Here is a 26,302-nt window from a genome sequence, read left to right as displayed (position 1 = left end):
TTTTTCCACATTTTGTTATGTCACAGCCTTATTCCAAAATGGATTAAATTCATTTTTTTCCTCAGAATTCTACACACAACACCCCATAATGACAACATGAAAAAAGTTTACTTGAGGTTATTGCAAATTTATTAAAAATAAAAAAATTGAGAAAGCACATGTCCATAAGTATTCACAGCCTTTGCCATGAAGCTCAAAATTGAGCTCAGATGCATCCTGTTTCCCCTGATCATCCTTGAGATGTTTCTGCAGCTTCATTGGAGTCCACCTGTGGAATTCAGTTGACTGGACATGATTTGGAAAGGCACACACTTGTCTATAGAAGGTCCCACAGTTGACAGTTCATGTCAGAGCACAAACCAAGCATGAAGTCAAAGGAATTGTCTGTAGACCTCCGAGACAGGATTGTCATGAGGCACAAATCTGGGGAAGGTTACAGAAAAATTTCTGCTGCGTTGAAGGTCCCAATGAGCACAGTGGCCTCCATCATCCATAAGTGGAAGAAGTTCGAAACCACCAGGGGCCTCATGTATAAATGGTGCGTACGCACAGAAATGTTGCGTACGAACCTTTCCACGCTCAAATCGCGATGTATAAAACCTAACCTTGGCGTAAAGCCACGCACATTTCCACGGTAACTCATTCCTTGGCATACGCAATTTCTCCGCTCGGTTTTGCAGACTGGCGGCACCCAGCGTCAAAGCAGTGCTACTGTTCCTGTGTGGTTATTCTTTCTTAGATCCACATCCACGGCGGCGGCTTTGTCAAATACACTGAAATTAACCGCATATCGTTCATAAATTTAATGCATCTGATTGTAATTAACCTGTAACAATATAATGGTCCACAGAATGGTCAAACTACTGTTCCTGTGTGCTCATCCTTTCTTTCTTAGCTCCACATTCCTGACGCGGCTTTATAAATACACTGAAATTAACTGCATATTGTTTATTAGTGTAATGCATCTGATTGTAATTAACCTGCTGCAATATAATGGGCCAGGGAATAGCCATAGTATTCCAAATACCAGAACTGCTTTAGCGTTGTTACGCTCACTGCATCTTGTTCTTCTTTTTGCTGTTCCCGTTAAGGGTTGCCACTGCGGATCATCTTTTTCCATATTACTCTCACTGCACCACTCGGAGTATTTATATCACTGTATCTGAGTGTGAATCACAGCAGCAGCTGATCGGAAAGAGAATGATCGGTATACAGTTTCAAGTACACACGATCTCAACCACAGCAAAAAGCGTCAAAGCCTTTCCTGTACGGACCTCGCGTTTCACAAACAGTTTCATCCCAAGAACTATAAGCGCACTCAATCACCTCACTGTAAACTTGCACTACAGTTATAATATTGCACAACCTGCGCCACTTTATAAAGCGCGTATGATGACAATATCATTTTTAAGATGAAATGCAGCAAAATATGTTGCTTATAGTATACAGATAAAACTTTAAACTTCATTTAAATAATCTGTATTGTTAATAAATAAACATGTGAGGACACGGTGCCGCAGCGTATAGCTGGTTCAAGGATAGCTCCTGCCTTGCGCTGTATTCTCGCTGGTGCTGACGCGACACTGGAAGGATAGACGAATAGAATAATTAAACATGTACTACGAAGATATTTCAATGTTCCTTAAAAGTTTTGAAGAATCGGCGTTCTAAGCTTACAAATGGCTTCACGTCTATTACAGAGCTGATTGTGTGGCGATTGGAGAAAGAAAAGTATGGACAGGAATTGGAGGTTAGTACGTTTGAAAGAGACAGTACTTCTGTAATAAATTATTTCATCGATGGTCACACATGGTGCAGCAAGCCTCTTGCGTGAGATATGAACAATCACTGCATCACCGTGTTCCCATGTTTAATAACATGCTTTCATTCCGATCATCATGAAAATAATATCACGTATACATCTCAGTATTTTAATTATTCAGAGAGCTGTAATATCTCGAATGTAATGCATTCTGTGTCCTGTCAGAGAAAGAGAAAGAACGGAAGCACGTAGTGATTCACACACATAGAGCACATAGAAGATCGAACACAAAAAAAAGCATTTAACATGCTACTTGAGAAACTAGTAAAATAAACGATTTTAAGATGAAGTTTATGATGTTCTACTTTAATGTCAAAATAAACTACGTGATTAAAGTGGAAATTTCGAGATTAAAGTTGACATTTCGTGCTTTTTCCCACTGTGTGCCTATGTTTTTTGTTTGTACCCTAATAAGCTTTCATATGACACTCAGACGGTGGGCTTCGACTCGCCTTTTCACAGCGACTTTGATATGTGATTTCTTTTTTATTTCGGGCACTGTGCGACTTTGTGAATTTGATCTTTCGAGTTTTTCCGACACTCTGTCACTCGATCATCTTTCTTTTGTTGATTATACCACTGTTTAAACCAACAAATAGTACGTTTTTCCTTTGCCTCCACTTGGTATTCGCTGAAATTCTTATATTTTCCCCTGTGCTTTTCCCATTGTCTTTTCACAGAAGGCTATTTATATTGATTTGCATATTCAAAGAGGCGTAATTCTGGGAGGAGTTGGGGCGGGACAGAAGGCGCGTGCACGTGCGTTACTTTTCACGCAAATCGGGATTTATCTAGTGGAAGAATGTGAAAGTATGCGTGCGCACAGATTCCTGCATCTGGATTTTTCTGTGCGTACGCACAATCCCGCTTTTGTGCTTACGCCATGTTATAGTGTGAGTTCTACGCACGGCGTTATACATGAGGCCCCAGGACTCTTCCTAGAGCTGGCCGGCCATCTAAACTGAGCGATCAGGGGAGAAGGGCCTTAGTCAGGGAGGTGACCAAGAACCCGATGGTCACTCTGTCAGAGCTCCAGAGGTCCTCTGTGGAGAGAGGAGAAGGACAACCATCTCTGCAGCAATCCACCAATCAGGCCTGTATGGTAGAGTGGCCAGACGGAAGCCACTCCTTAGTAGAAGGCACATGGCAGCCTGCCTGGAGTTTGCCAAAAGGCACCTGAAGGACTCTCAGACCATGAGAAAGAAAATTCTCTGGTCTGATGAGACAAAGATTGAACTCTTTGGTGTGAATGCCAGGCGTCATGTTTGGAGGAAACCAGGCACCGCTCATCACCAGGCCAATACCATCCCTACAGTGAAGCACGGTGGTGGTAGCATCATGCTGTGGGGAACTGGGAGACTAGTCAGGATAAAGGGAAAGATGACTGCAGCAATGTACAGAGACATCCTGGATGAAAACCTGCTCCAGAGCGCTCTTGACCTCAGACTGGGGCGACGGTTCATCTTTCAGCAGGACAACGACCCTAAGCACACAGCCAAGATATCAAAGGAGTGGCTTCAGGACTGGCGGATTGGCGATTCTAAATTGGCCCTAGTGTGTGCTTGGTGTGTGGGTGTGTTTGTGTGTGTCCTGCAGTGGGTTGGCACCCTGCCCAGGATTGGTTCCCTGCCTTGTGCCCTGTGTTGGCTGGGATTGGCTCCAGCAGACCCCCGTGACCCTGTGTTTGGATTCAGCGGGTTGGAAAATGGATGGATGGATGGATGGCTTCAGGACAACTCTGTGAATGTCCTTGAGTGGCCCAGCCAGAGCCCAGACTTGAATCCGATTGAACATCTCTGGAGAGATCTTAAAATGGCTGTGCACCGACGCTTCCCATCCAACCTGATGGAGCTTGAGAGGTGCTGCAAAGAGGAATGGGCCAAACTGGCCAAGGATAGGTGTGCCAAGCTTGTGGCATCATATTCAACAAGACTTGAGGCTGGAATTGCTGCCAAAGGGGCATCGACAAAGTATTGAGCAAAGGCGGTGAATACTTATGGACATGGGATTTCTCAGTTTTTTTATTTTTAATAAATTTGCAAAAACCTCAAGTAAACTTTTTTCACGTTGTCAGTATGGGGTGTTGTGTGTAGAATTCTGAGGAAAAAAATGAATTTAATCCATTTTGGAATAAGGCTGTAACATAACAAAATGTGGAGAAAGTGATGTGCTGTGAATACTTTCTGGATGCACTGTATTGAGAGATAGAAAAAAATGTAAGGCACTATATAACACAGATAGACACAGCAGCTAGATAGATAGATAGATAACCCTTAACTCAGTGGTTGCCTGACTGCCTCACAGTAAGGAGACCGGGGTTCATGTCTCGAGTCCTCCCTGTGTGGAGTTTGCATGTTCTCCCCGTGTCTGTGTGGGTTTCCTCCCACAGTCCAAACACAAACAGATTTAGGTGAATTGGTGAGGCTAAGTTGTCCCTAAAGTGTATTTTGTTGATAGGTTGGGGGGACTGGGGGGTGTGAGTGTGTGTGTGTGTGTTCAATTTGTGATGTAGCGGTGCCCTGTCAGGGGTTTGTTCCTGCTCACTCTGTTAATCCCCCCCACTGCCTATTTTCAGGTTAGAAAACGACATGACATGACAGTCGTCCATCAGGCATTATATGATAGGTAGATAAATAGTTACCCAGAAACTGGACACTGCCAGTTTAAGATAATGATATTATGACATTCTTCTACTACATTTTTGAAACTGTAAAATTCTTGTACATGTTATCTAAATTTGATTGCACATTCTTTCTGTGTAATAAAAGCTAAGTGTTGATATGAGAAAAGCCAGTAAGTTACAAATGATATTTACATAAAAGGACTATTGACATATTTCATGGGCAAAGTTCAAAAAACAAGAACATGCCTTGGAATTTGCCCCTCTCTTGCTTCTTAATGCCATGGTGTTTCTATTATGGGATACTCCATTACTTGTATTTTTTTTTTCTCTTCCGTCTATGGGTCAGAATTTGGACGTGTGCCCCTTACTGTGATGTCACAACAAGGAAACCCCAAATCACGGTGTCATCATTTTCACAAATATCCTAACTTTACGTGTTCAATGAGTAAACTGTCACTTCAGTGGTTCAATTTGGAGATTTAAAATAGTTGTGCTAATGTAAATTAATAAAAGTGATGTTGATAAGTTTGATTTACCAGTCAGTTTATCAAAGCCATTTGACGCAGGATTTTTTAGTTTATATCAAATTTAATGATGGCATAGTGGTGAGCACTGCAGCCTCCTAATTCCAGGGGTCTGGGTGTGTGACGTCCCATCTTGTCACTGTCCAAGTAACATTTGCATGCTTTCCCATATCTCTTTGCACTGTGTGACTGAGAGCATGCCCTGTGACACACGGGTGTTCCATAATCCTGCTTTGACCCCAAAACCACTGGGATGCGTTCCTGCACCCTGTGATTCTGAACTGGATTGGCAGGACCTATAATTCTCACACCCAGACCACTTAGTCCAGTTCAAAATGAATGGACGGAAATATTAAAGTTTGCCATTCTGTATTCCTTTCCTGTATTTTGCGTTTTTTATTCTTTTACAGTATTTTGTGGTCTGTATGCACATGCACAACATGCAGAAAAATGATTTGTTAAGATTTTGTTAAGATAAATAACTTGCATGACAGAGAGGCACCTTACGTGCACATCACAGCTATGTAATACCACCCTGGGACGAGCAGGGGTCCTGTCGCTAGGCATTATCACCTCCTTCTGTCTCCACAGCTTTAAGAAGAGGGCAACTGACCCCGCCCCTTCTGGGAGGAGTCCTATAAAGCTATTCTAATGCATCGTCACTGGTGATTTACAAGCTTTGTAGATAGATAGATAGATAGATAGATAGATAGATAGATAGATAGATAGATAGATAGATAGATAGATAGATAGATAGATAGAGATAGACATTTTAGTGTAGTCGGCAGGATTAAACAGATAGATAGATAGATAGATAGATAGATAGATAGATAGATAGATAGATAGATAGATAGATAGATAGATAGATAGATAGATAGATAGATAGATAGATAGATAGATAGATAGACATTTTAGTGTAGTCGGCAGGATTAAACAGATAGATAGATAGATAGATAGATAGATAGATAGATAGATAGATAGATAGATAGATAGATAGATAGATAGATAGATAGATAGATAGATACTTTATTAATCCCAAGGGGAATTACATCAGACCAAAGAATTGCCTTTATTGATCTCTTGTTACATGGCAGTGACTAATACATTTCTATACATTGGCCCCGTACTCTCAAGTGCTACTCAAATCATTACATAACCACCTCCCAAGGAACTTACAACTTTGTATGAAGACTCACCGGCAGCAGGTGACTATTAGCGCGATTGCCATTATCAACAGCAGACCACCTCCTGCAGCTGCGACCACCACCATGATAAACTTGTATGCTATGAAAACAGAGATCAAGGTTATTACTGCCATTTATTACAGTTGTTGTCAATACAAGTAATACAAAGATAAAAGCTTATAATCAGTAACAAACGATTCATGGGCCAAAAACCAACCAACATGCAGTGGTATAAATACACAAACGTGGCACGTCGTCATTAGGGATGTCATCATGTCAGGCCATTGGACCGTTACTTTTATTGTAAAGTACATGGCGGTGACCACAGGCCCCTATAGGGTTGAGCTTTCATGCTCCTTTCCCGTGGTCCCCATAGCCACCAGGGCGGTCACCCCCTCATGGTCTGGAAGAGGCGTAATCCCTCGTAATATACGTATATACAGTGCATCCAGAAAGTATTCACAGCGCATCACTTTTTCCACATTTTGTTATGTTACAGCCTTATTCCAAAATGGATTAAATTCATTTTTTTCCTCAGAATTCTACACACAACACCCCATAATGACAACGTGAAAAAAGTTTACTTGAGGTTTTTGCAAATTTATTAAAAATAAAAAAACTGAGAAATCCCATGTCCATAAGTATTCACAGCCTTTGCTCAATACTTTGTCGATGCCCCTTTGGCAGCAATTCCAGCCTCAAGTCTTGTTGAATATGATGCCACAACCTTGGCACACCTATCCTTGGCCAGTTTGGCCCATTCCTCTTTGTAGTACCTCTCAAGCTCCATCAGGCTGGATGGGAAGCGTCAGTGCACAGCCATTTTAAGATCTCTCCAGAGATGTTCAATCGGATTCAAGTCTGGTCTCTGGCTGGGCCACTCAAGGACATTCACAGAGTTGTCCTGAAGCCACTCCTTTGATATCTTGGCTGTGTGCTTAGGGTCGTTGTCCTGCTGAAAGATGAACCGTCGCCCCACTCTGAGGTCAAGAGTGCTCTGGAGCAGGTTTTCATCTAGGATGTCTCTGTACATTGCTGCAGTCATCTTTCCCTTTATCCTGACTAGTCTCCCAGTCCCCACAGCATGATGCTGCCACCACCATGCTTCACTGTAGGGATGGTATTGGCCTGGTGATGAGCGCCTGGTTTCCTCTAAACGTGACACCTGGCATTCACACCAAAGAGTTCAATCTTTGTCTCATCAGACCAGAGAATTTTCTTTCTCATGGTCTGAGAGTCCTTCAGGTGCCTTTTGGCAAACTCCAGGTGGGCTGCCATGTGCCTTTTACTAAGGAGTTGCTTCCGTCTGGCCACTCTACCATACAGGACTGATTGGTGGATTGCTGCAGAGATGATTGTCCTTCTGGAAGGTTCTCCTCTCTCCACAGAGGACCTCTGGAGCTCTGACAGAGTGACCATCGGGTTCTTGGTCACCTTCCTGACTAAGGCCCTTCTCCCCCGATCACTCAGTTTAGATGGCCGGCCAGCTCTAGGAAGAGTCCTGGTGGTTTCGAACTTCTTCCACTTACGGATGATGGAGGCCACTGTGCTCATTGGGACCTTCAAAGCAGCAGAAATTTTTCTGTAACCTTCCCCAGATTTGTGCCTCGAGACCATCCTGTCTCGGAGGTCTACAAACAGTTCCTTTGACTTCATGCTTGGTTTGTGCTCTGACATGAACTGTCAACTGTGGGACCTTCTATAGACAGGTGTGTGCCTTTCCAAATCAGGTCCAGTCAACTGAATTTACCACAGGTGGACTCCAATGAAGCTGCAGAAACAGCTCAAGGATGATCAGGGGAAACAGGATGGACCTGAGCTCAATTTGGAGCTTCATGGCAAAGGCTGTGAATACTTATGTACATGAGCTTTCTCAATTTTTTTATTTTTAATAAATTTGCAAAAACCTCAAGTAAACTTTTTTCACGTTGTCATTATGGGGTGTTGTGTGTAGAATTCTGAGGAAAAAAATGAATTTAATCCATTTTGGAATAAGGCAGTAACATAACAAAATGTGGAAAAAGTGATGCGCTGGGAATACTTTCTGGATGCACTGTATATTGTGGCAGATGGCTCGGACCCATGTGTGGTCGGGACGCCCCTTTGACACTGGATCTGGGGGAGCAGTCATAGGATGCACATTACTTCTCCCAGAACGCGTAGTGGCAGCCCTCCTGGGTTACATCGGGGTCACAGGCGTGAGACTTCAGGGCTCAGACTTGTTGGGCTCCATGGCCACCACCCGGAAGAGCTGCATGGCTTAATGAGCCCATGTGGGCTGGAGTGCAGCCTAATTAGGCCAATTACCACCTGGAGGGTTACAAAAGGAGCCTGCAGCCACTACTCAGGGCGCCAGAGTCAGGAGGAGTAGGAGGACAAAGCTGCCTGGGAGGAGTGGAGGAAGAGGAGTGTTTTGTGGTGACTTTCTTTTGGGGTGTTTTTGGGACTGGGTAGGGCCTGTGGGACACGGGGAAGACATGCCCCATGGCTGAAGAAAAAATAAAAACCTTTTTGTTTATTTTTCTACGTGCCTCTGCTGTCAGTCTGTGTCGGGTTGACGCCAATATAGCGCCTTTGCCACAATCTATATATATTACACTTCTCACTACTCAAAGTGTTATTCATAGTGAGTGGGGAGCTACTTCAACCACCACTAATGTGTAGCATCCACCTGGATGATGTGATGGCAGCCATTTTTTTGCCAGTACACTCACCACAGATGAGCTGTTATGTGGTAAAGGGGTGAGAGAGAGAGAACGACAACTAGAAACAGGGGATGATTAGGGGGCTAGAATGACCAGGCCATGGAGGGCAATTTAGTCTGGACATTCAGGATACCCCCTACTGTTTACTAGGAATGCCTAGGGATCCTTTATGACCACAGAGAGTCAGGACCTTGGGTTTGTGTCTCACCCGAAGGACGGTGACGATTTTTGCAACACAGTGTCCCCGTTACTGCACTGGGGAATTGGGATCCACACACAGATGACAAGGCAAGAGCCCCCTGCTGGCCTCGCCAACACCTCTTCCTGTGCCAACCCGAGCTTTTCCTAGATGGTCTCCCATTCAAGTACTCGCCGGGCCCAAAAATGCTGAGCTTCAGGTGGATGACCTCTTCTGAAGTGCGTGTGGTATGCCTGCTGACCTTTCACTACATTCATCACTGCCTGCTCCAAGAAAGGCAGGGATGAAGTCCACGTGTGAATGCAGATAACGTGAATGGTGCACTTCGTGGTTTCGTACATTTGAAGCCAGTCGTCAACGAGTTGGAAAACAGTTGGATGCTTTTTGGTTGCCAAGAAAATTCTCAACAACCTCCTTGGGTGTCTTCCATGTGATTTCCCTCAGCCCCTCCAGCAGACCTTCAAACCATTGATGGTGACCTGTCTGACTTGTGAACCAAATCCTTCACCTTGAATGTTCATCGCTTTCACAATATGTTCCATCCCTCTGTTTTATACAAGTGCTTTATGTGCCACACTTTTCTGTTCTTACGGGGCGGCCAGTTCTGTTTAATGCAGGGGTGTCAAACTCCGGTCCTGGAGGACTGCAGTGGGTGCAGGTTTTCATTCTAACCATCTTCTTAATTAGTGACCTGTTTTTTGCTGCTAATTCATTTCTTTTGCCTCAGTTTTAATTAACTTGACTCAGGCCCCTTAGATATTTCCTTTTCCTTAATTAGCAGCCAAACTTTAATGAAACACAAAACGAGCTGCCACATGACCAGCTAACCTGAAAATTAAGAAAGGCGATCGTCTCAGTAAGGTTGATCTCTGAAGTCACCAAAACATTTTGACGGTGTTCTTAGAAAACACAGAAAACCAACAGTTTTGGAAATGTCTGCTGTGGTGGAATGAGAGCAGCAACAGGCCATAGAATTAAATAACGGGTTTAATAAACAGCAGGAATCAGCTTCTCATTAAGAGATTGGTTGGAGTTTGAAGCCCCAATTTAGCTGGTCATCTGTCAGCTCATTTCATGTCTCATTTCTGTTTGGTTACCATTTAGTGATGAAACGAATCAATTCAGAGGACTGACTCCTTAAAAACAGGGCTATTAAACTGAAGGGAAAAGGAGTTAATTAGCAGTGAAAACTGGTCACCGATTAGGCAAAGGGTTAGAATGAAAACCTGCAGCCACTGCAGCCCACCAGGCCTGGAGTTCGACACCCCTGGTTTAATGTATTGAGACCCTTAGCATGACCGTCCCATTTGCAGTTCTTGGTACATCCATACTGTAGTGTCATTACTGTTAGATCACTACCAAAGTTCTAGTTGTAGTTGATAGATAGATAGATAGATAGATAGATAGATAGATAGATAGATAGATAGATAGATAGATAGATAGATAGATAGATAGATAGATAGATAGATAGATAGATAGATAGATAGATAGATAGATAGATAGGGCACTATATCATAGATAGATAGATTTTAATTTTAGTGTAGTAGGCAAGATAGATAGATAGATAGATAGATAGATAGATAGATAGATAGATAGATAGATAGTTAATCCCCAAGGGGAAATTCACATTTTCCACATAAAAGAAAGTGGTAGGAGTGATCAGAGAGATAGAGAAGATAAAGAAGATAAAGTTCTACACGGAGCTGCTGGAAAGGCTGCCACTCACGGCAGCGCCTAACTACGACACTAGTTGATGTATTGTATGCAGAAATACTATATAATATATGAAAAAAAAATTGTAATTGCAATAAAATGGTATATGATTGGAAAATTTAAAGGTGATTTTTGTGGTAAGCAAGCCAAAATCTTTGTTATTCATTGTTAATATTGTACACTATTAAAAAAAAAATCAATTCACCTGTTTCACCGCTAGGTGGAACCATTGCCTCAAATATGGTTTGACAAGTTTATCACCATGCTGTCCACATGAAATACGGCGCCCTGTTTAGCAAGATGGCACCCGTCGCAGGACTGAGTGTGCCAAGAGTGACCTTCACACCTCCTTTTGTGTCCTACTGTGGTCTCTTTTATTAGTCTGATATTTGAACGCAGCATACATTAAACCAAAAGACTTACGATTATTGCAGTTGAATCCCCCAAATCCAAAGTCACAGCTGCAAGAAATAAAATAAAAACATAACAATTAACTATAAACAAATACCAGATTCATACAGTTAATTAATTTTTAGAGAAACATATACACATAAAACAGGTCTAATTATTTAAAAAAAATGAATATACAATAACTTACATTACACAGGTTCCATTCACTAATTTGTAACCATCTCGGCATGCTGTAATAAAAGGAAATAAATAAATAAGATAACTGTTGCATTGTTGTGTCTTTAAAAATTGTGATTCCTCACAGAAAGGTCATACTTAAGCCCATTGGCTAACATGTATCAATATATAAGTATATACAGTACTGTATAATGTAGTCAGGAATGCAACAGACTTGTCTCTTTATATGGCACACATGTACAGATATACTAAGAATAGGCAGCATGGTGGCACAGTAGTTAGTGCAGCTGCAGATGCATCCCATCCTTCTCCTTATATCTGTGTTAAGCAGATAGTGACCCGAACTTTGTGAGCAGGGCGGGGAGGGTCTGGGGGTGGTTATGTGCTGCATGATGATGGACTGGCACCTCCTTCATTGCCAGTTTCTATACGCTCTGAACCCCAGGCACAGTATATACTGCCCATGATATGTATATATCGTGTCAAGCATGTGCGCCCGGGGGTCACCTTAAGGGTTCGCCGGTGGTAAGTAATACCACAATGAACCAAGAGCAGGTGCCATTGCTAACAGTCCTTTCTCTTCCAACTGCAGCTTCCGAGAAGACATCTGGTGAGGGCATGTGGCCCCGCCCACAACACCCAGAGGAGGCTCCACCCCTATCGATATGACCCATCATTATGAACTTTATTCCAAGGCTTTGCTAACTTTGTACCTAGCCTTGATGAGTATCTTCACATTTACCAAAAACAGACCAGGAATGGAAAGGATTGGGACCTGACCAGAGAAGACCTCTGAACGGGAAGGTTGGAGAGTGAACGCTACAAATGCACCAAATCGGCACCACTGCCATCACAGCTTGCTTTCTTAACTGACTGTTGGATAGTGTTTCATGTCTGAGAGTCTACTCTCATACGCTGAAGTCGATAAGTGGACGTACCTTTGCAAGCATGGTCCTGCTCCCCAAATTTGAAGTAGCCATCTTTGCAATGGCAGACTGCAAAGCCGTCCTCATCAATGCATATGGACGTCTCTGTGTCACATAGGGGACCCATGAGGGTGCAGAGGCTCAAAGCTGTGAATAAACAGGAATTTATCGGCATAGGTTAGATGGCATAGTTCTTTAACACCAGACATTGGATTACCAAATATTAAAATGTTTTCACTTCTTCTTTGTCTTCATTCGAGGTCCTTAACCTCAGCTTATTTTGACTGGGCTTATCAAGTCAGCAAAAAAACTATCAGATCATTACATTTCTTGACTCCAACACCCCCAAAACAACATCTCCATTTATTTTTATGGACCCGTAAAGAGGCTAAAAAATTATAAAACTATTATATTATAAAATAATTATAATTATATAATTACAAGACTATCCACTATTTATAATGTATGTTATTTCTGTTATTTCTATGCGGTGTTGTGTTTTATAAGCCGCTCCAAAGCCACCAATTTAAATTCCTACACATTAAGTACTGGAGGAATAAAATAGCGACTTGGATTCTGGTTCTGATCATGGGAGTTGGTCCCTATTTTATCACAGAGGGACCCCACTTCACCTATATTATCCCCACCTTATTCTCTTTCCGTTTGCCAGGCTGTGGTGTTTTTCACTGACTCTGATCACATACAGACCAAACCAGGATTGACCGTACATGTTGTTTATCATTAACTCACTCAGATACAGTAATCTAATGGAGCTACCCTTCCTGGTGCCCGAGCTTGAGCCAACACGGCATGGTAGAAATGGCGTCAAGTCGTGGGAATGCAAGATCAAGTCGAAGATCGTTTGATCGGTGGCCATGTACAGAGGTTGAATTTAAACCAAGCATGAGCAACCACTCCATGTCACGGACATCCAGATACTACAGTGGCCTCACCCGGTTTGATCACGTCACAAACGAAGATGTCCGCAAGATCAAGGGGGTAGCACCGTTCAACGAGAAGCTGAGTGCAGCACGACTTCGATGGTACGGTCGAGTAGTCCGGAGCGATGACAACTCAGACAGCCCTATGATAAAGTCCGTGTGCCAGACCAAAAAAGCACTGGCTCGACGGAATCAAGGATGACAGGTGACAAGTTGACGTCCACCCCGAAGATGCCCTAGATTGGAACAAATAATGATGTAGAAGATGAATGTTCTCTTTGTTCTCTTGTACTAATTCATTTCTGAGAAGTAAGCTTTACGAAACCATACAGCATGCTTTGCTGAGCAAACAGAAAAATATTTGTCCAAAGGACTCAAGGTCTAAGCATTCCACACATGAGTCTGCCTTATCACATTTTCCCTTAGTTTACATCTGAACGCCATAACAAAGGGGCCAAGAAATCACGTCGCACAAGGGGCGTTGAAGGGGCTCGAGGATTGTGTATAATAAAAGTGTCGACTGTTGAATTTCATAATGATATTAAATCACGCATTCTAGGGGTATAAAAACTTTGCCCCACCCAACAGATGGGGTTCAGAAGAGCCCTGACGCTGTCATGCAATATTGATTGCCTGCTTTTCTGAAACTCTTCTCACTGTGACACTGAAAAATAAAGCTGCTATATAACCACACCTGCTGTCTTGTCTGAAGTCTTCGTCCACAATGACAAATCTGTTCAACAGTTAAACCTTCACAAATGTGGTAAAAAAGTTAGGAAGAAGAAGAAGAAGACTCGAGAGACAGTAAACAGAGAGTACAGCCATCAAGCAGGGGAGCGGGAACAGCCTTTTTTATTCACTCATTAATAAGTTTTAACCAGAAATGTTCTTCATTCCTACAATCTGCCTAAAGCTGAAGCAAAGCAATCATGTATGGGTGCGTGCATTTACCCCAAATACAACCCGGATGGACAGCAGCCTACTGTGTCAGCAACTGTTGAACATTCTATGCAATCTTTGTATATTTTTGGGACTTAATTTGTATTCAATTAAAAACCTGAAATTATTAATAGTTTTATTTCTTTCGTCAAAGGTTTTTGTCACAATCTAGGAGTTCCAATGCACAGAAGTCCCACAAAGCACTTCCAATAATGACGACTAGAGGGGTAAGACCATCAAAACCCACCTGGTAGAAAAATACAGGATCTTCATAAAGGAAATATTTATTGTCCAAAATCGCTCTGTAACAAGAACGTGGAGCACAAAGCCAAAGAGGAGTAGCGTACATAATAAGGTAATCCAAAGTAAACACAGTCCCAAAACAAATCCAGAAAACAGCAGAAAAAACAGAACAGAAGGTCAGGAAATCCAGAAATCAAACTGGTACAAAACACAGAGAAACAGAAGAACTCACCAACTCCAAAGTACATTCTACAATGAGCCACTAGGAACTGTGGGAGATCCTCCGGATTTATAGGGAGGAGGGCAGTTCCTGGGAGTGATTTGCAGGTGCCCCTGCTCCTCGAGGGACCTCCCCCAAAAAAACATGGAAGATAGCCAAGGCGTTGAAACATAAACACAAGCAACCACAAATAAACACAAATAAAATCAATAAATACGGAAGAATCAAAAATGACAACAAAAAAAAAATATGAATTTGAACCCTTGCCAGGGGAGGGACCCCCAAATGAAATATAACACTACTACAGTTGCCCATTCCCCTAAGAGTTGGCCACAGGCCCAGACTGAGCTTAAGGCCAAGACCTCTTTGAAGGATTTACCAATTGTCCTTTTCCTTAAGTGCACACTACAGGCTGGATAGATTTTAAGACCTAGGCCTCTTTGAAGGGTTTAAGAGTTGCCCTTTTCCTTAAGTGTAGGCCACAAGCTGAACTGCATTTAAGGTTTAGGCCTCTGTGAAGGATTTACGAGTTGCCCTTTTCCGTAAGAGTAGGCCTCAGGCTGAGACTGAGTATAAGGCCTAGACCTCTTCGAAGGATTTACAAGTTGTCCTTTTCCTTGAGTGTAGGTTGCAGGCTGAACTGTGTTTAAGGTTAAGGCCTCTTTGAAGGATTTAAGTGTTGCCCTTTTACTTAAGAGTAGACCACAAGCTGAACTGCATTTAAGGTTTAGGCCTCTGTGAAGGATTTACGAGTTGTCTTTAAGTGTAGGCAGCAGGTTGAACTGTGTTTAAGGTTAAGGCCTCTTTGAAGGATTTAAGTGTTGCCCTTTTACTTAAGAGTAGGCCATAGGCCAGATTGAGTTTAAGGTCTAGTCCTCTTTGAAGGATTTAGGAGTTGTCCTTTTCTTTCAGTGTATGCTGCAGACTGAACTGTGTTTAAGGCTTATGCCTTTTAGGCCTCTTTGAAGGATTTACAAGCTGCCCTTTTCCTTAAGTGTAGGCCACAGGCTGAACTGTGTTTAAACCTTAGGCCTCTTAGGCCTCTTTGAAGGGTTTAGGAGTTGCCCTTTTCCTTAAGAGTATGCCACAGGCCAGACTGAGTATAAGACCTCGACCTCTTCGAAGGATTTATGAGTTGTCCTTTTCCTTGAGTGTTGGTTGCAGGCTGAACTGAGTTTAAGGCCTAGGCCTCTTTAAAGGATTTAGACATTTTGAGGTTTTGATGAAGTCATGCTGTTTCCCGTTGTGGTTAACCTCCACCGACACTTCCTTGTTGCTGTGGTATGCTGCTGTGTATCACTCGAATGATATAAACAATATTCTTTTTTTAAATGCACTTTAATAATGTTTTCTAAAATCTATATTCTTTTGCAAAATGTATATTAAAACCCTTTATGCCCTAAGGGGACATAGTTAGAGTGAGGTAACTGAACACATTGTGCTTGAACTGTAAAACTGCACACCACGACACTTCCAAGTTATACTATGAGCAATACTTACAAATCAAACACAGCATCGAGTCCTTCAGCCATCACATCGCTCTCAACAGAATCAGAAACTTTGATCAGAATCAGACTCAAAGATTTTCTATTCCTTAACTCTAGCATTCTCTAACTTTTCCATGACTTCCTTGACCGAATGTTTTCTTTCGTTTCCATTTTCGGAAGTACAAACTTCCAGTCTCATTGCATGTCAATCAAACCATCCCCATGCACTCTGACAGTAGCTTTGTGGGTAAAGATGAGCTGTCGCACATGCAATATATTTCCTGCATGACCAATCACAGACAACTAGACATCATGGGAATGTTCCCACCCTCAGCTATCCAGTGGTAACGAGCCTTTCACTGCATGTGACTCAAGGTAGGTGGAGTCTTTAATAAAAGCAATTCACTCAGTTGTGACGTAAAGTTTGCCTCGGCATATACTGTAAGTGTGCAAATTGCTTACTAATGAAATAGAGCGGGCAAGGAAACTTATGATTTATTTGAAAATATAATGGGTATGTAAAAAAATAAAACATTATTGCTTTGGATTAACTTGTAGGCTTATTGTAACATACACAAACAATTCTGAAATATGGTGGGTCATGTACAAGTAGCTACACATATTTAAGTGCAGGGTGCCCACAAAACCACTCCTTGATTTTAAATGGTTACAAAATCAAAACTTATTGGAATATATTTATAAATAAGATGACAGCAAATACATTAACTCAAAACATTTCTTCTTTTCCACAACTTACTGAGGTAGGTGACTACCTTTTTCAACAAGATGGGGCACCACCGCACTGGCATCTCGCTGTCTGTAATTTTCTCAACGAGCGCCTGCCAAACAGATGGATTGGTTGCGCTGGATAAAACAACCAGGTGTTCCTCAAATGGCCCCTGAGATCACCGGACATTACTGTTTGTGACTTTTTTCCTTTGGGGGTACGTGAAAGACAGAGTGTACGTACCTCCACTACCCGCAACTATGGATGATCTGCAGGAACACATCACTGAAGCTATAAACGGCATCACGCTGGATATGCTTCGGAAAATCTGGTGCAAGCTCGATTATTGCATCGTTGTTTGCTGAGTGGGTGGCATGGTGGCGCAGTGGGTAGCGCTGCTGTCTCGCAGTTAGGAGACCCGGGTTTGCTTCCTGGGTCCACCCTGCGTGGAGTTTGCATGTTCTCCCCGTGTCTGCGTGGGTTTCCTCCCACAGTCCAAAGACATGCAGGTTAGGTGCATTGGCGATCCTACATTGTCCCTAGTGTGTGCTTGATGTGTGTGTGCCCTGCAGTGGTTTGTTTTCTGCCTTGCGCCCTGTGTTGGCTGGGATTGGCTCCAGCAGACCCCCGTGACCCTGCAGTTAAGATATAGCGGGTTGGATAATGGATGGATTGATGAGTAACAGGTGGGGCGCACATCGAGTGTATGTAATCAACAGATACCATATGAAACTTTATGAGTTGATGAAACTGTAGCCTCAAAAGGTGAAAGAGTATTCCAATAAATTTTGATTTTGTAACCATTTAAAATCAAGGAGTGGTTTTGTGGGCACCCTGTATTTTACGGTATATCAATTTACACTGCAACATAATTCCATAAGATGATAAATATTATTGAGTTAAAGATTATTAAATATTTAATGATAAAAAATTCAAAAAGGGATTACATAAACTGATACCTCTGTAGGAAAGTTGGAAGTGGCGTGCAAACTCACACCAGAGGGACGTGAAGCTACAGTTGCTGAGGGCCCTATGTACCGAGTAGAAAACCTCCCTGGCTGTTACGTCGGACGTTTTGGAGAACGTGCTTTCAACAAAAATGTGGACCTTGGCTGCATGCCTTCAGAAAGAGAAAACCAAATTAAAAAAAAAAAAGTTAATACAATGAACAATTCCTTTTGTCACCATTTTGTTATTGCTGCTTAAAGTGCGTAACTGTAGCATACATACTCACGTTTCAGTGGAGAGAAGGCCGGATTTATAATAGCCTCTGTACGAAGCTAGAGAAGCGTTTAGCTGAAAAAAAGAAAAAAAAAGTACAACACTCCCTGAGTGGGACAGCTTTAAAGAGAGGCAATATTTGAGAAGGAAATAAACAGCTTATGAAAAGTTTACAAATCCATCCATTTTAGAAGATTCTTTTATCCCAACGTGAGGAGTTACAGACGCAGGTGCTCTAAGTCAGTGTTCTCCAACTGGAAATCCACAAAATGACAAATGTCTGTACAAACTTTTTGCCGGTTTGCAAAACGTCTGGCCAGGCCATCATGTGAATAATTTCAATGCAAAATGTAAAATTGCTGGTTCTCAAAGCTCTTTTTGTATTAATCCCATATGCGTATGATGATACGAGTCACTCATTTTCCAAACCAGAAGAACGATTTGAGCTTTCTTAAAATAATCGGCTCAAAACTCCAAAGAGGAAATGCAGGACGATGAAGCGTCATTAAACGATCGACTCTGAATTCCAAAGGAGTGGAAGTACGCTCAATCGCCATTAAATGAGCACCTCGAAACTCCAAGGGGGATCCTAGGGAAGGCCGGACACTGGTTTGTAAATTGTGCCAATTTTTTAAAACCGTCCTATTTACCAAAAATGAAAATCATATTACGTGTAAGTAATCAATATGAATTCATGCTAATGATGTCTAGACGTACAAGTCCACACACTGTAACCAGATCTATCTGATATTGTGATTTGTGAAGCAAGGGCAGTTTCTTTTCAGGTAGGGTCCTTAGATGATTAAACATAGGCCTGACCAACCACTTTCAAGCAGAGACCCCGAGTGATTAGAGCAGATGCACTGTTCACAGATAGTGGCAAGAATGTGCTATACTGGGGACGTAGAAGAACCCAGTCCATACATAGCACATAGTTCAATGGAAGGCAAGAATGTGCTATACTGGGGACATAGAAAAACCTAGTCCATACATAGCATATAGGTCAATGGAAGCACAGGTATTAATTACCTGCCGTGCATTGCTGGCTGTCCCACCTCTACTGGTGCCATTGAGTGAGCTGCTGGGAGGAGATATTTCACGTCCTTTAAACCCGGAACATCTCCAGGTGGTGGGGCAGCTGTAGAGACATCTCCCTACCACTCCCTGCAGCTGACCAGAAGATCCTTTTGATCCCACCTTTCGTCTTTCCTTCTGAGCAACAGCCTGAAACCCCCTTGCTTTGCCTCCTCAGCCAGCTCCTTAAGTGTCTTCTTCTGTCTGGACTCGGTGCTTCCTGGGTGGATTTTCCAATGACAGTCTCTGCAGCCAACCTCTATCAGGTTAAGTCAGATGCCTTCCATCCTGGCTTCTGTAAATGACACAGACAACTCACTGTCCATCTTCTTCTTCTTCTTCCTCCATCTCTCATGATCACTTTCCTGGCAGAGGTGGACCACAGGACAATATGTGGAAGCAGGAAAGTTTTGGCAATCTCACATGGGACTTTCAACTGTTGGTCCAAGTCCACCCTCGTCTTCCCAGGTGTCGAGACAAAGCACTCCTTCTGGTTGATATTTTATGCAGTGGCTCCCTTACCTGATGAAGTGTGTCCGCCGTTGGGATGTTGACATACTTGATCTTATTTACTTTGCATCTGCGTTACTCCTAAACCTCTGCCATTTTTAGCAGGACTCGGTCGTGATGGCATGGATACCAGCCCTGGATCAAAGCTGCCATGCAGCCTGAAAGAATGCGCTGCAAGCTTGGGCTCTGAGCATCACAGAGGTGGTAGTTCTCCTCTGTGCCATACCAGAGATGCGCGTTTCTGAGACATGGGAGGGTGTTGTATGTGGACCCAATGAGGAAACTCAGTCTTGCCTGAGGAATCTTCCACAAGTCGGTCCATACATATACAGTAGCTTACTGAACATGGAAAATGTGTGGGGGTTTATGGCTGGTCAGGGAACATCGAGCCAGAGGCCCGGAGAATGCAACCTGCTCTCTGACAAAACCGAACTGCAGTCATCAGTGTCTCCCACTGAAGAACTGAATGATGATTGGACGGTTTCAATGGCTTCTCGTCGCCCATGGATTGGTATCTATACTAATAAAAGGCAAAGCCCTCACTGACTGACTCATCACTAATTCTCCAACTTCCCGTGTAGGTGGAAGGCTGAAATTTGGCAGGCTCATTCCTTACAGCTTACTTACAAAAGTTAGGCCGGTTTCATTTCGAAATTGTACACATAATGGTCATAACTGGAACCTCTTTTTTGTCCATATACTGTAATGGAGTGCAGCTCAATGGCCGTGGGAGGCGGAGTCGCGTATCGCGTCATCACGCCTCCTACTAAATCACGTGAACTGAAAACAAGGAACAGCCACAAAGAGTGCTAAAGAAAACATTCATTACACAATTGAGAAGGCAGCGAAACAATAAGAAGCGAGCGAGTGACTGACTGAACACAGCACGAGTGATCACTTCGATGAATCAAACCTGTTCAAAAAACACATTACACAACTGATAAGGTACGAAAAGAATATGAAGCGACTGACGCATACAGGCATAAATTAAGTTCATAGACCTACAAAAGATTTTTCTCCTGTACAACTATACGCCTGACTTTATTGAAAAGAAACTAAACTTGCAGCGCTGCTATTCAATGACACTTGTCTAACGCCTCTCCTAAGGGGACATACTGTGGGATCTAGGCATCAGTCAAAGCACCAATCACAGGCCCGATTAGAAAGCGGGAAGCTGTGATTTGTCGTCTCCCTCCCATGTAACATTCACAGCCCGTGTTACAACGCACTATGTATGTATGTATATATGTATATGTAGATATGTATATATATATATGTTTACATAACCTCTTTAACACACTACTTCTCCGCTGCGAAGTGCGGGTATTTTGTTAGTGTATAAATAATTATACAACAGCGAGTCAGTCATTTTCTACCCTGCTCAGTTACCCTGCATTTTAAAGTAAGTTGTATATGTATGTATATCTATATATATCTATATATATCTATTATATATATATATATATATATATATATATATATATATATATATATATATATATATATATATATATATATATATATATATATGGGCAGTTATGAGTCATACCAGGATGTGTCAGAGTGCACTGACTCTTTTTCTCCCTTTCCTGTAGACCATTCACGGGAGATTCCACCTGGCCCTCTTGATGTCACTTCTGGGACCGAGCCTATGGAAGGAGACCTTGCTGGCTCCGGCCCCTGTGATGTCACGTCCGGGCTCAAACCTATGGCTGCAGACCCTCATGAACCTGACCCCTTTGATCTCACTTCCTGTCTTCCCCTTTAAAAGCCTCCACCTTTTCCCAATCCCCTCAGTTCTGTTTTGGACTCGGTTTTGTGCACATCAGTGCTGTATCCACTTTTACGACTTTGCAGCCAGGAAACCAATTATACGGGTGGCTTTCCCAAACCTTTCTATGACTCTGAGTCAAGTTTGTGGCTATATATTATATATATATATATATATATATATATATATATATATATATATATATATATATATATATATATATATATATATATTATATAAAAAATCTTGGGTTGAGACGTGATCATCTTGGAGAGATACTTTGAAGTCCTGCGAGAGAACTTGCACTTCACGGCCTACTTACAAACAATTTCTCGGAGGCACTTTAACGTCCCACGAGACAAGAAAGTGAGACAAAAGGACAGCTGCTGTACAGGCTTTTAAATGATCAACACGCAGTGCGACATGCAGAACATGCAGCTCGGTAGCAGTAGCGACAGCAAGCCAGCAGCTGATCCGTCTTTAGCATGCATTCAGCCCCTCCCCCCTTCACAATGCGAGCAGCACAGACGTGAAGTGGCTAGTGTGAAGAACGCCCCCGGGGGTGGGGGTTGTGGGGTGGGCGAGCGAAGCGAGTAGGGGGCACAGCCCCCTAATATGTATATATATATATATATATATATATATCCTTGTGTACTACTCTTGTCTTAATATTTCTGCAATGGTTACTAAATGTGAATATCTGAAGACATTTCAAAGTATTCAGAAGTAGTTCTTATGAACAAAACAAACTTACAATTTCAATTAATCGCTGCATCTGCAGAGTTTCGGAGCTTCTTGTCTTGGTATTGTTGAAGTCAAAATTCATTTCAAAGATGCCCTTGAAGGTCTTCCCTGTATAAATAAAAGCACAATGGTATAAATTAGACAATCCAAATGAACATAGAGGTACATCTCAAGATTGTGACGCTCCATTTAACTTCTACTTGGAATTCACAGCTCCTGACTGAACTTTTAATTGTGTTTTAGATAACGGGAAGATAGCAAACTACTGCTCCCTCATAGCCTTACTGTATATCACCAGCAGTTAATGTAAGTAACTGGAAAAATGTTAGAAGAAACAAGAATACTAGGCACTCAGTCCCTGGTATTCTCAAACACCTTTCATTGCATTTCCATTAGTAAACCAATAACAATGTTGATAGATAGATAGATAGATAGATAGATAGATAGATAGATAGATAGATAGATAGATAGATAGATAGATAGATAGATAGATAGATAGATAGATAGATAGATAGATAGATAGATAGATAGATAGATAGATAGATAGATAGATAGAAGTGGTGCAGTCAGCCTCACATTACAGGGAATTTCCCTCTTTTATACTAGACCTGTTTACATGTTTGAAGCAGAACTTATCATAGCAAGCTTTAGTGATCAGTACCTTATTTTGCTTAGGTATGCAATGTTTTTGCACATTAGCTATATACCTAAGTCTTTAGCAATATGCCCAAAATAGTTTAAGCAAGAGTTCAGAAACTGGACACAACTGATTTCATAATATCACAGGGTGTTCTGTTATTATCAAGAGGTCAGCAGTTTCTTTATAATTGATGCAACTTAGTCCCTTAATTCTGTGCACAAGCTTAATTCTTTTTCTGCATAAATGAGGGACAAATCATATAGAAGTAATAAATCATATAGCTCTCTGCAGCATGATTAATATGAAACTAGACATTAAGCCCGTTACAATAACGGGCGCTAGAACAGTAGTGCATTCTCTTTGAGAATTTTCTTTACGCTCATTTTCCTGTTCCTCTATAGATCTATTTGCTCTTCTGAGTCTTTGTCTTTTAGTGGTTTTTCTGACGCTCATTATCTTTTTCTTTTTTGGGTGGCATGTTGTCAGTAGATAGTCACAGTAATATAGGCTTGTACGTCCATAATAATTTCTGTTACAGTAATACTGGCTTGTATGTGGCTGTGATATGCGTCACTGTATTGTGTGCCTTTAATTTTCTCTCGAAGTAATACTGGTTTGTATTTCCGTAAAATGCCTGTCATTTTCTCTGACAGTAATACTGGCTTTGATGTCCGTAATATGCATTTAATTTTCTGTCACAACAGTGGGCAACCAGCAGATTCTCCCCAGCAACTGACGTAATGTGTGGCGTGTAGTTGATAATCGTGCTTGTGGCGTCTCTCCAGCAAGTACTGTGCAGTTCCCCAGCAAGTATTTTAATCTGTGCTGGCATGCAACTGATTATTGTATGTGTGGCGTCTCCCCAGCAACGGATTTTATGTGCGCAAAAATAAATCTACTTTTAAAAGTCATCCTATTGTAATATCAAGAAAATTCGTATATTTAGGAAAACCCCTTCAACGATTGACACTATACACTTTACCGGGCCAGGCTTCTTAATCACAAATCTGATATCCTCAGAGTGAACACTTGCACAACAACAAACACTAATCTCACCTCTTTGGGGAAGCTGGTCTCCGCGTCTCAGTACCCGATTGGATTTTTCGTGCCTTTTGTTTTAAGTCTTACTTCATTTCCAGAAATCCGATTGGATCGGCCACGTGATATTTTATAGGTCCCGCCCTCTCTGTTTTGTGTGATGCGTCAGGCGGCCTTTGAAGCATCTGCTTTGAAGCATCGCACCGTGCCCCGCGCATACGCATTTCACCAGAAAACACACACACACGGACACATGGACGCACACAGGGATTTTATTAAAGACGATACAGTCCTTGGTATTGTGAGATAAATACTTATAATCATTACAGTTAATGTTTTTCTTTCTCAATAGATAGATAGATAGATAGATAGATAGATAGATAGATAGATAGATAGATAGATAGATAGATAGATAGATAGATAGATAGATAGATAGATAGATAGATAGATAGATAGATAGATAGATAGATAGATAGATAGATAGATAGATAGATAGATAGATAGATAGATATGGTGCAGTCAGCCTCACATTATAGGGAGTTTCCCTCTTTTATATTAGACCTGTTTACATGTTTGAAGCAGAACTTATCATAGCAAGCTTTAGTGATCAATACCTTATTTTGCTTAGGTATGCAATGTTTTTGCACAACACCCCAGAGGAATTAGCTATATACCCAAGTCTTTAGCAATATGCTTGAAATAGTTTAGTTCTGATCATGTAGAAGCAGTAAGGGGTGGTCATTCCCTTGAAGTTCCAATCGTGTCATCACACTGACGCTATAAGGGATTGGGGGGTCCCCATAAATTTCCCATCACTATGAAGCAATAAGGGTGGGAGCTCCCCATGATGTTCCAATCCTGTCAAAGCAAGAAGTCTTTGAAACTTGTCTTTTGCCCACAATTGCAAAAGTGAGGGTCAAGGGAAGGTGGAGGAGTCGGAAGATTGAAAGAACAGATGACGTTTACTTCTGGTACAGGAAATCCCACAATGCTGGTCCCGTACTTTTCTAAAATGTGGGTTTTTCACTGCCTTTCCAATGCATTTTATTACTGCATGCATTACAAAATAAATTACAAACGTTACTACGGAGGTTTACGTTGATTACTCAGATTTCAGTCTGTCTTAGACACTAGCACAGCTAGTCTGAACTCAAAATGCGAAATTGACTGGACAGTTTATTTTGAGCCAACACTTTCCTGCTGCTTTGCTTAATTAGACCTCAGATTTCTAACAAAGGCGTATCTTATAAGAGGAAGAAAAAACCATTTATCACCGGCATGTTCTGTCTGATTTGAAAACTCAAAAGGAAGAGTTAAAAATGGTTGGTTTATTCTAAGGGTGTTACCCAAAAACAAATAAGAAAAGAGTAAAAGGATTGCTAAACAAAATAAAAACAAAGAACAATCTACGTTCCCACCGGAAATCTTCTCTAAATATTTTGTGCTGGCCGCTGTATTTCCAGTGTGCCTGTTAAAAGGCGTACAGATTCGGTATGTAGATCCGCCCTTTTTTTATTTCTTTTCTGCTATTTTCATTTTAAAAGTCTCACCGGGAATACATCTGCCATCTTCCAGGACAAAGGGGCACTCGCAGTTGAAGGAGCCATTTGTGTTAACACAGATGAAATTTGGGGGGCATGGGTTCGTCAAGCATTCATCCACATCTGAAAACAAAAGAAGAAAAATAGAGTCATACAACGTACATGAGAGAAACTGATAAATACAAATGAGGAGAAGCGAGTTTACAGCACACAAGGAAGCCATGCTAATTTATGTAAATAGCTATTTAGTTTATGCAAATATTTTATAAATTTATGTGTGACAAGAGGTCTGAGGCGCACTGGCATTGTTAAGTCCTGAGAGCGTGCCAGCTCAGAATTGGGTGCAGGTGGGCACTGCTCCGAGGTTCATCGCGGTGCTTGGCTGATCACGCACTCATGTCAGGTGCCTCATTCACCCCTCGGAGTGGGCAGAGGGTCACGTCTGCCCCCAATCGGGCAGATAAAAAAAAATTCGGACGTGAACGTCAATAGGCTTTGCGCCCTAGGAACCAAGTTAGCCGAACTATTCTGTTACATTTCAGTAATTATTTACCGCTCTGCCACTGATCTTTCTGATCATAAAATAGGTCATTACGATAGCAATTGACAAGAAGTATTCATCAGTCATTGCAGAATTGCAGAATTAGAGGGTTCCTCTCGAGGGCCTCTTTCTCTTGCACGATTTGGCTCAAAACCTAATCAGCATGTCGTCATCTCATAACTCGCTTAAGTTTCGAGTTTGGTGTTTTTCCGTCCAGCCATTTTAGTTCTGTGACACATGGACAGACACACACCCATCATCGAGATATCAGGAGACCCTAAAACGTTGGAAATTTGAACGAATCTAAAGCTTCTGCTCCTCCATTGCCACTACTGAATGTCAGTAAGTGATTTTCTAACCCGCTTGGTGCTGAACGGGGTC

The 26,302-nt window shown here is 41.9% G+C and overlaps 1 protein-coding gene across 2 annotated transcripts in view; it reads right to left on the bottom strand.

Moving 5' to 3' along the window:
- Positions 1-26,302, bottom strand: part of heg1 (heart development protein with EGF-like domains 1) — an 80,780-nt gene that overhangs the window by 6,622 nt on the left and 47,856 nt on the right. For both annotated transcript variants that reach the window (XM_028807998.2, XM_028807999.2), the window contains exons 4-11: positions 25,390-25,503; positions 22,172-22,269; positions 18,076-18,137; positions 17,801-17,961; positions 12,297-12,431; positions 11,369-11,411; positions 11,194-11,231; positions 6,166-6,253 (exon numbers count right to left, since the gene is read on the bottom strand). In XM_028807998.2, the coding sequence (XP_028663831.2) occupies positions 6,166-6,253; positions 11,194-11,231; positions 11,369-11,411; positions 12,297-12,431; positions 17,801-17,961; positions 18,076-18,137; positions 22,172-22,269; positions 25,390-25,503 (739 nt within the window). The remainder of the gene's footprint in view (positions 1-6,165; positions 6,254-11,193; positions 11,232-11,368; positions 11,412-12,296; positions 12,432-17,800; positions 17,962-18,075; positions 18,138-22,171; positions 22,270-25,389; positions 25,504-26,302) is intronic.

The sequence above is a fragment of the Erpetoichthys calabaricus genome, chromosome 8 (genome assembly GCF_900747795.2).
Source record: "Erpetoichthys calabaricus chromosome 8, fErpCal1.3, whole genome shotgun sequence".
NCBI classification, from domain to species: Eukaryota; Metazoa; Chordata; class Cladistia; order Polypteriformes; family Polypteridae; genus Erpetoichthys; species Erpetoichthys calabaricus.
Note: the sequence above shows the minus strand (reverse complement) of the source record. Positions and strands in the feature narration are given on the sequence as shown.